Source organism: Bicyclus anynana, chromosome 3, assembly GCF_947172395.1.
Source record: "Bicyclus anynana chromosome 3, ilBicAnyn1.1, whole genome shotgun sequence".
NCBI lineage: Eukaryota > Metazoa > Arthropoda > Insecta > Lepidoptera > Nymphalidae > Bicyclus > Bicyclus anynana.
In genome coordinates, this window is record NC_069085.1 from 7,917,442 (window position 1) to 7,928,921 (window position 11,480).

Sequence of the window (11,480 nt, forward strand, 5' to 3'; positions counted from 1 at the left end):
GTGAGTATTAATGCATTCAAAAGGGAACCCCCTAAACCTTCACTCAAGGTCACAAGATCTGGGACCTGCTTGAGGTGTTTCCTCTGCCACAAAATGATTGTACAATCACTGTCGCTGCTACCCGTCACGTCATACTATACTACTACATATTCTTACTATCTACATACTTATAATATGTAGGTACTTATCTACCGCTTAATGTACCGACTCCCAAAAAAATTTTTTAACCTACCGATTTGCTTCAAGTTTACTACTACAATTCTTCACATATAAACCACGTTAGGTTCGATTTTCAAATAAGGTATGGAATTTTATCTATAATATAAAAAGGAATCGCAATATGCGTTGGTAAGCGCATAACTCAACAACGCCTGGATCAATTTGTCCAATTCTTTTTTTTAAATGTTCGTTGAAGTACTGGGATGGTTTTTACGGCGAGAAAAATTGGAATAAATGCCGGAAAAACCATAAAAATAGCCCTTTTCTTTTTCCCATACAAATGTTTTCCAACTAAAACGTAGTCAATTTGAGCTTTATTGTTATTGTATAAAGTTCATATTTATAATAATAATAAGAAAACGGGATAGGGGTAGGGAGGGTAGGGGTAGTTGAAAGTTTACATTGAATTTCACGCGGACGAAGTCGCGGGCGTCCGCTAGTAGTAGGTAAATAAATCTAGTAACTTCGCTTGAATTTCGAGAACTGTTGGTTTTTATTTGTTTTACTATAAAGAAACCAATATTACCTACCATTTATTATTAATAACCCTTTACTGTGGTACTTTATTAAAAATACAATCTAGCCATATAAGACTAATTATAATATTCACTTAAAATATAGTAGGTAATTAATTTAAATTATTTACTTATTACTTATCTCTTTAATAAGGTCGAATAATATGTTTACTTATTTGCTCGTATGAAAAATTAAAACTTGAACATATCAAGATTTATTCATTTATTATTTTTGGGTTCTCCATTCGATTGTAAATATTTTGATCGAACATTACTTTCATAAAATAAAACCGCGATTTCATTTTTTGAGTAAATATATATAGGTTATGTTTTCTAAAAGTTTTATCCAAAAATATTTAGTTACTATTATAAAACACGGTCGCCCAAATAAAAATTCAAAATTATATGAGTACATAAACAAAACAATGCCTATAAATAATCATAAACAAGTCTATAATCTGCAAGTATCTACATATAAACCTAAGAATATCTAAAAGTGTATTGCAGTGGCGCTTAGACTGGCACGAGACATTCATACTGATTAGGACACGTACGCGATAACGTAAATATACCTAACTACTTATCGTCTTGCTTTATGTTATGCTTTAACCACATAATAATAATGTTTATCTACAATATTGATGTAATAGATATGTGCATTTAAAATAATATTCACGCTAATCTACACTTGAAAAAAAAAATTCCGGAAATCCTTACGATGATAATATAAGGCCTATTCGTACGATTTATATGAATTTTGATAATTATAATAATATGTTTAGACAGCGAAAACAACTCTTTCGTTTCATTAATTATGTAAGTTGTTGGTATTCTATCTAGGCCAACATTACTGGATTCATCTGAAGAAAACTATCTGAAACTAAAAAGTAGTGAAGTACATATAGTACATAAAGATACTCGTATATATCTTATCAATTTTTCTTCATTGATAAAGTCAGAAGTTTTATGATGGATAGACATGCGTTTGACTACAATCACACCTGATGGAAATTGGAAAGCTGTAATGTTTTGTGCAAGTAGCCTAGATATCCACGTAAGGAACGCCATGCCTTTCCCGGCGTCTTGCTGTTCTGTGCAAGTTTTTTTTTAACAAAATATTAAACACAATATTAATTATTTATTTATTTATATTCCATAATAAAAACTTCACGTAGATATTATTTGTGTCACTCAATCACAACGAGAGTGCCGCAAGGTGGTATACTATCCCTTCATTGTTATTTATCTACATTTACTAATTTTTTTATAATTTCCCAACATCTTTATGCTAAATATCACCAATAGATTGTTGCACAGTTGCATTCTTTCAGGACATCAGGAGATGCCTTCAGAAAGCCAGTTATGGACTTCTATAGGCTCTTAAGTGTGTATGTTGTCGATTAATAGTTTTCGGTGATTTTATAAGTCAAGCCATGGCTCACCGACTCGGCCACAGATTTTACCACAGTTTAAACATTTTAAGAACTTTAAACGACATTTAGTCATGTCTGTCCTAAAATTTGTAAAGCGAGAAACCAGAAGATCGCGAAGGAAGCCCTCCAATAGATAAAGCTGAATGAAGGGTGATGAATCTTCAGCGAAATCCTAAATTAAATACTTGACCATGGATATAAGTTATAAATATAGATGTTAAAAATATATTGCCACCATCATCATCATCATTAGCAACCCATATTCGATTCACTGCTGAGCTTAAGTCTCCTCTCAGAATGAGAGGGGATATTATCATGCTGAGTTGTATTTATAGCAGCTCATAAGAAATATAGTGGATAAGATAGTATTTTTCAGGTGTGCATTGATAGTATCTGACTCAGTTAAGTGAATTTATAGAGGCGAACAATGCTAAAAAATAATTTGTGTAATTAACACCCTATTTCAACTGATTGTAAAATAAATTATTCTAGATGGTTATGTCTTTGCATTATATATAAGTACCTATTATAATTATACATATATCTTTCTATGAATGGTTGTCCGTAGGTAGTTTTTCGTTTTACGGATAAGATCCCTATGAAGCTCGTTCTCAGTTAAATAAAGCTTCTAACTAAATTGCTCCATAGACTAAGGCTCCATTGTTTATAAGCTTATATGTAATTTTTGTAGCACGAAAATTCGCTCAATACTTTTAGACAGACAATGGACTATAATTATGTGTATTATAATAATGTGAAACTATTTTCATTACAACATGATAAGATATCATGAAGCAGCATATAGTCAAATGAGCAACGCGCTGCGTCATCTATATTTGATACGCACAGCTACTATGCGCGCGGTTGTATGTGCACACGTACTACAGGCGGTAGGCGCCCATGTGTGTGTGCGGCCACATTATTTGAGCGCGAACGCAGCGGCATCAGCGGACGGCGAGAGAATTATTACGTGAACGCGACTAGCTTGTTCCGATGCCGTCAGCCCATAATGTAACATCGAGTGCGATTGTAAATTGTACTAATTGGGCATGGCGGTCTTTAACAACAAAACAGTGCTTTCATCAATTACTACCCTAGTGGCAATGTTATACAACGAGCGCGCATTCTACCAGTGCTAAAGGAATTTTGTGTTACAAATCATTTCCATTACTGTCAAACGTGAGTCTATCACTAGGACGGGTGCATTATGCACATGTCAGTGTGTGTGTGCGTCAAGTGATCACAAATAGTGCGAAAGGGGTTTGGAATGATCGCTATTGTGAGTATAATCGATGTGGTATTATGAACTTTGTGAAGTTTGTTCAATTTTGAGGTTATGTTCAACTATATGAAAATAGCTTTGTAGACGCTGAGCAATTTGTATTTGTTTTAAGTTTTATTGCGTCAAGGCCGAGAGTGTCTTGCATAATATAGGCTGTTAATTAAATGATTTGCAATTATTTGATACATACGTTGTAGGTTATAATTTAGTCAATGATTCGCCATTCTGCATATTTGATGAAAAAAAATTAAAACCGTTTTAGTTGTAACAGATTAGTATTAAGTAGCTACAATTTTGCTGAATTAATGATGCCCTTTCACATAAAACTACCTATCTTGTATCTATTTAATGAAAAGTAGGTAGGTACTTAGTTATGTATGTAAACATTTGGTTTTTTTTGTATAAATACCTTTAATTTCTACTTTTATCATTTACATTATAATCATAAGTATTTTACTTTTTGAGTTTATTTTTACTTTTATACCTATTCTAAATTGTCACTCAAAAATTTTGTAAACTATTTTTGAACTAATTTTTACTTTATGTAAAGATCTTATTTCTTTTAGTAATGATTTATTACCGTATTTTATAACATTTAACTTATTTTTTGATAGGTACCTATCTAAGTAAGTGTGGGATTACTCTCAAATGTGAGTCAATCAATTTTTAGATTTTTAAAGAATCTTTGAGAGTAGCATAGTGCAACGCTCTTTAATAGAGAACTCTTGTGGGGGCATTATTGTAAACATATAGGTAAAGCTAGTTACTAACTCGATTCTCAGTGTTTTAATAAGTGTACGGTAAGAATGAAATAATTTGCCTTGTTAGGGCGAAAGTGGTCAAATATAGTCAATCGTCCGTCGGTCAGTCAGTCCTAGTCATACTCCTAATAAAGTCATGTCATGTTTTAGTAAGACGAAGGCAGTCTTTGACGGCTTCCGTAGCGCAGTGGTATGCGCGGTGGATTTACACGACGGAGGTCCTGGGTTTCATCCTCGGCTGGGCCGATTGAGATTTTCTTAATTGGTCCAGGTCTGGCTGGTGGGAGACCATGGCTAGTTACCACCCTACCGGCAAAGACGTACCGCCAAGCGATTGAGCATTCCGGTACGATGTCGTGCAGGAACCGAAAGGGATGTGGATTCTCATCCCCTTCCTAACAAGTTAGCCCGCTTCCATCTTTGATTGCATCATCATTTACCATCAGGTGAGATTGTATTCAAGGGCTTAAAGAATTAAAAAAACCTTTAATAATAAATAGTACACCGAGAAAATCGAATTCATCACAAAAAACACTCTTGTTAAACTTCCACTTTATTTGTGCGCCTTAATATAAAAAAAAATACCGACCGAATTGAGAACCTCCTCCTTTTTGAAGTCGGTTAAAAACTCTAAAATGCAGCAAATCAATGAAAGTAAAACGAGAGCTACATGTGATTCCTACGATTTTCTCGCCAAACTCATGCACTTCCATCATAGGCTACATCATTTATTTTTTGCATTACTTTATTTACTTTTCTCATGCACTTCTCTATAATTCTTGTTAGTTTTGACGTATTCATTGTACGTACCTATTCAGTCATCACTTCTAATCTGTGCCCAATAACGTTACCTTTAAGTATATTTTAACGACCAAAAAGTTTTATCTTATCAATTTTAGATTACTTTTAAGCTCCTAAGAGCTGTTTATCACAGCAGTGTCAAGATTTAAAAAATAATGCTGCGATTTTAACGTACTACCATAGTTCCAGATGAATTTATCTGTTCTTAAACAGCGCATTTTGTCATTTGAATTAATAAAATATTATGGATCATTTGATCTCATATCTATGTTATGGAGGAGAGGAGTAGGTAATTATTTGCGAGAAAGCTGGCTCATGGAAGGTTAACTTGTGTCATGTCATTCATCTCCCCCATCACACAGCATTTGTGCTATTCATCAGTTTAAGGTATGAGGTGGCCGGCGAAGTCTCACAGCACACATTATCTCTACGCGAGGCGACTACGTTACGATTTCGATTATCGTGCGTTGCAGTAACTCAATACAAAGAGTAATTTTTCCTCGTTCCTCTCTCGGGCCCGAGAGGGAGAGGAGAGAAGAACGAGGGAAACGCTTCCTAGGCATTGCCTACTACTACCTCGTTAGGTTGCCTATATAGCCTATGGTGGACCGCTCGAGTTGATGCGGTGACGATTCCTCCCCGAGTTGATATGTGTGATATGGCCTATAGCCCTATAATGTACAGGGTGGCACTTCAGACCTACCGCGCAAGGAGTGCGATTAGTTCAAGTTTTGAAATTTCAATTTAATTTTTTAGATTTAATAAACCAGATAAAATAATAGCTACATAAACACTAATATTTGCAAGACTAATTGACTTACATAAAAGTAATTGCAATGTTAGGAATCAAGTGAACACATTAGTTTTTTTTTGGTTTATTACAAGTAGCATACATGATAAGCACTTACCAATCAAAATTACGTAAAACTTGAAAATATAATTAATAATTTAGCTATCGAAAAATCGTGGGAACAAGAAATTAGAATTCATTGACCTGACGGAGTTCAATAATATTACACTTGACCGTATTATAAAATGTCAACTTACTATTGGCAGTATGACATTGAAGTAACGTAAACATTTCCTTGTAAATAGAAAATCTAAAATAAAAACATTTTATATCAGGAAAATTTATATTACAGTATTTATACTAATACGATATATTTTTTATAAACATATACGTACAGAAAAAGTATATTAAAGTCTGTAATTTAGTTATTTTTTTATATTTATTGAAAAAAAAAACAATAGAAGAGGGCTAATAACACGAAAGATGTGGAGAGATTTTTGGGTAGGAAAATTATACTAATATTATTAGCAATACTCGTAGTAAAGGTACAATATTTATAAAAAAATCAACGATCACTTTATTTTCATGAAAAGAACGGATAACTTTGATGTCGGCTATAATTGTGGTTGTGTAGGGTTATGAATGGTGTGTCTCTATTCATGTCATAAAGAACAAGGGACTTCTATAACAGTATATTGCAACTAAGTCTAACACGTGATCAACCGACCCGTAGTTGATTGAAAGGCCATTTCTACTCTGAGGCCTCGATTAATCGAGCGTCACTGGATAGAATGTATAATTAACAAGGGGAGATTATTGATCGGGGTCCTCATCCTGTCTGCTACGTCATCGTTTACCGCGCATTGATGACGTCACGAATCTGTGACGGCATAATATGAATTACATCATGAATTCTACGCATGCGTAGTAGCAGCGGATTTGACGTAATATGGAAGATATTTCTGTAAATGGAGTTAAAGAGCTAAAACGGAAATAGATGAAAGTAGGCTTTTAACATCCTCCGCATCTAAAGTAATAAAATTGGTACATACCTATTTCATTAGTACTACTTAGTAAGACGGGCATTATATGAAAAAAATAAAGTCAAAAGCGCGCGAGTAAATACCTAATTTACTCTTGAATACTGAATAGTGAAGGCGTAATCAATTTATTGCATGTCTGTTTACTTATTTTAACCTTAGGTTGCAACTGACCTACTTAGTTCTTAACAATATATTTTACTTACTTTGCTTTTTAGATAATTTATGATTTATGAATTATAAAATCCCACTTGATTTACGGTTAAATATTCTTCATAAATGCTAAATGATTCTATAAAATCAAATTTCGACAGAATTTGTAATATGTAATGACATCTCTGGGTTCATTTAGATATTAGTACGATGGTGGACAGTTTCCTGTCATTCTCAGACTTTCCAGAATTTCTAACGACCAACACCAGGTGGCGCGCGCACCCACCCGCCAAATAGCAACATGGCGGTCCATTCAGAGTTGGCGTGTAATACACGCGATGTCCGTAAAATTATTTTATTTCTGTAGATACAAATTAATAGTTTGATTTGAAAGGCCCATCTATTTGATATGGTATAATTTAAGGTAATATTTAAAGTGTGTGTGTATGTATAGTGTTTACGTAATAGTGTGTGTTACTCGTAAGTTTGGCTCACCGACCCTCGCAAAAGTATTGATTGGTAAAAAAGTCTCTGTATATTGTCCGTAGGGTTGTGTGTGCTCCGAAGCTAACTTTTTAACTTGAAATAGAATTATGTGTACCTCCTGCGTTAAGTTATGCAGTAGTTTAATTTCGATTATTGAACTTATCATTTATAGTGGTGCATTAAATTGACGCATTAAACTTCACTGCGTTGCTTAGCAACGAATTAACCTTGAACGTTTGTTCTAATTTATATAGTAATTCACAGGGTAGTTATGATTGATGATAAATGTGGATATACCCGAGCGTCGCGGGGACCTACATTAAAAAAAATACAAATTTTAAAGACAATTGGCTTGCGGAAATTTTTAGAAAATATAGTTTTTTGTTGTTATTCTGGGATTTTGTCATAACAAATAACCCCGTTTGTGGCTCTAGAACAGAAATACTTACGTACCTGTTATGAAGTCAGTTTTTTTTTATTTTTGAGTTCGTTAAACTCAATATTATCAACTCATACTTGCAGGAGTAATAGAATAACATGCAATGTATCCTCCCTTACTTAATAATTTCAAAAATACTCTCTTCGGCTCCCTTCACATAAGAAGAATTTACACTACTACTACATAAGAAGTCTAAGAAGAACAAGTACATAATTTTGTGATATGTTTTAATATAAAAATATTTTTGTTCGCAGGTACTGTTACTATCATCTCTGGATTATGGTACGAATAAATATTGTTAAACAAATCAAAAGACATTTCTGTAATTATGGATCCTATATTAGAAAATGAGGGTGCATTATCAGACTCTTCAAGCAGCAGATATGGAAAGTCAAAGCGCAAAAAGAAAAAGAATCTCAATGAGGCGCAAAATGAAAGCCAAACGGTTGTAAGTGATAAGAGAAGGTTTGTCGTAACTACGTTACCCACTTCAGACGATCAAAATGTTCCTTCTGAACGATTACCACAAAGTAACGTGCATACTGTGCACTTTGGAACACGTGGTGTTGAATCGCAGAGGCCTCATGTCAGATCAATCTTTAAAGACAAGCCAGCAGAAACGTCCAGACCTTCAAGTGCAGAAAGAGAGACAACGAGTAAAAAAGAATATGAAACATTTCATGGAACGTCTTCTAGTCCAAGGAGCTCTATTTTTGATATATTTAGGATAAGAAGAAAAAGTGATTCAAAAAAACATCAGACTCTAATACAGAATGTAAAAGGCGCTGTAGCTGGGACATCAAAAGAGTCTCCTGAAAATTCTAAAGCAGATCAAAATACTTTGGATCCTAAAGAGTCTCATAAAAAGTATTATTACACAGTAACTGGAGCTTCTTCTACCCGAAAAAGTAGTCCGATTACTAGGGTTATGGATATTTTTAGAAGCAAACCACATTCACAAACAGAACAAAACGCGGCTGAAACTGCGAAAAAGAAAAATGCAAAACAGATTCGTCGTTCCTCCATTGGAACCACTTCACCGACATACCATAAAAATTCGTATGCTTCGCTAGATCCAACACAGGCAAAACAGTTGTTCAGAGAAGTTCGTGGATTACCCAAATATGATCCATACTTATCTATTGTGCAAATTTCTATAGGTGGACGAGATAAGACAAGGCTACTTTTAAATTTTTTTAAATATCATAAATGCTATGAGATACTTCCTAAATCAGCAAAAGTCATTATATTTGACACTCAGTTTCTTGTTAGAAAAGCTTTTCCTACACTCGTTTCACATGGTATTCGGTCTGCTCCATTATGGGATGCTAATAAAAAATCACTTGTGGGAATGATTACTGTCACCGATTTCATCCGAATTCTTTTACTTCATGAAAAAGAAAATTTGTCAATGGATGACTTTGAAAAACATACGCTTCATAATTGGCGCAAAATATTACGACCAACACGAAAGCCTTTATGCAGTCTTAGTCCAGACCAGTCATTACATGAGGCTATAAACTTGCTTAGCAAAAATAGAGTTCATCGTCTTCTTATTATTGATCCGCTAACTGGAGATGTTTTATATATATTGTCTCATAAAAGGATATTAAGATTTTTGTTTGTATATCTCAACGAATTCCCTGAATTAACATTTTTTCATAAAAATATGCAGGATTTAAATGTAGGAACATATGATGAAATTATTTCAGTCACTGATAACACGACTATCCAAGAAGCTTTCCAGCTATTGTTAGAAAAAGATATATCAGCTTTGCCTATATTAGATGAAAGTGGTGTCCTGATCAATGTTTACGCTAAATATGAAGTACTAAATTTAGTCAATGAAAAATTATATTTAAATTTGTCCTTAACAATAGGAGAAGTACGAAATAAAAAGAAAGACTGGGAAGAGAAACTTCAAAAATGTCTTTCGAGTATTACCTTATATGAGGCCTTAGAAATTATAGTTAGAACTGAAAGTCATCGATTACTATTAGTTAATAAGGATGATAAGCTTGTAGGAATTGTGTCACTATCGGATATATTGGTTTACCTTAACAGAGTAATTCCAACGGAGAAAAAAATGTCATCTCTTCAAGAAATATTTCGCCCCTTGGAAGAAAATAAAGTTCCTGAATCTTCAAAAGAAAGTGAAAACGAAGTTATATCTATTACAGTCCCTAATATTCAAGCGCAAAGTGTACCTGAAGCTAACGATGTCCCATGTGAAGAGAATAGCTCTATGGAAAATAATAATAGAGATACTAATACGAATAACTCGGAGACTGAAGTAGAAAATGCTAGTCTAAAATCAGATATGATTGAAATAAAGGAAGTCGAATCAGATGAAGCGCCACAATCTCAATGAAGATTTGAAAAAATAATTCTAGGTGATTTCATAATAATTCCAAAGATATTAAATAGATAAAACTAGTGTATCTCATGAATGCTTTCTGCTTTTAAATTATGATATTGTAAACTAACTTATTACTTAATTGTTAAAAGTAGTGTCGTCACCACGTGAATGCCTTATTTAATATTTAATTCAATATATTATATATCGCTAAAAATTCAATAAAATATTTTAGCAGTGTTGTTTATTTTTAAAATTTATTTCATCTTAATATAGCATACAGTATTAAACTAAAAAATTCAAAACACATAGGTAATAGGTTTATAGTAACATTCCAATCTACTGAGTGGGTAGTTGATACAAATATGTGTATAGTATAATTAGCAGTAGTTTTTTTCTTCTAGGTTTATTGTTTTTGATACTTTCTTACTCCCTATATTATCTTAGAAAAAATATTCCTCTTATTAGCTTTTATTATTTGAATATAAATATATTTTTGTCAATTTGTATGTAGAGGTTTGACAATTTTGTAATAGTAGTGGTACGAGTGATATGAAGATGGCTTCGTCTTTTAGTTAATTTGTATTATAATTTATTTTAATGCGCTTAAAATAATAAAAGAAAACTTATATTTGAAATATTTATTGTTCAACATATAATTATGATCACAATTAGAAATATTGTTTCACCAATAATTATTTTGATATATAATATACATTAGAAATTGCCAAGTCATCATAGAAAAGGTTCATTTTATTGTATTGGGGCTTTGTTTTTTTTATGAGGTTATAGCACCATGATACCAATGCTATCGGTTTAGTTTTCTGCGTGGACGAATTCGCAGGAAATCAGTATTTTTTACTGCTCTAATAACTCCTAATACAGGTTCAATCAACGAAGAACGGAAAACAAACGACCTTGTTCTAACAGGTATAATATTTTTGTTCATAACTATTTTGCACAAAAAAGATTGCGCGTGTTTTTTTTATTATTCTGCATTCCAATCCAAAGTTTTTAGGGATCCGTGCTTTTTTGACACAATTTTGTGTAAGTAATCGTTTTTTTTTGTGCCTGGGAAAATTAAATGATCACAATCTTTCCAGAGGTTTTTTTAGTTTGGAATTCTGTCAACAATTACTTAACCTTCCTAAAAATAACTAAGATACATCCGTATGTTATTATAACTACTCGATGCAAATATACCA

The 11,480-nt window shown here is 33.0% G+C and overlaps 1 protein-coding gene across 3 annotated transcripts; it reads left to right on the plus strand.

The window, feature by feature from the left end:
- The first annotated feature begins 3,102 nt into the window (after nt 1-3,102).
- LOC112044870 (5'-AMP-activated protein kinase subunit gamma-2) lies at nt 3,103-10,517 on the plus strand. 3 transcript variants are annotated; one of them, XM_024080854.2, is made up of 2 exons: nt 3,103-3,446; nt 8,174-10,517. In XM_024080854.2, the coding sequence occupies exon 2, from the start codon at nt 8,248-8,250 to the stop codon at nt 10,288-10,290; it is 2,043 nt and encodes a 680-aa protein (XP_023936622.1). In that variant the 5' UTR covers nt 3,103-3,446; nt 8,174-8,247; the 3' UTR covers nt 10,291-10,517. The 3 variants fall into 3 exon arrangements, with proteins under 3 accessions (XP_023936622.1, XP_023936624.1, XP_023936623.1); XM_024080856.2 differs by having other exon boundaries at nt 3,103-3,346; XM_024080855.2 differs by lacking the exon at nt 3,103-3,446 and adding an exon at nt 7,264-7,418.
- Nucleotides 10,518-11,480: the final 963 nt, after the last annotated feature.

Excerpts from the sequence above, each read along its gene's own strand:
- LOC112044870 (XM_024080854.2), top strand. The coding sequence starts at position 8,248 with ATGGATCCTATATTAGAAAATGAGGGTGCATTATCAGACTCTTCAAGC.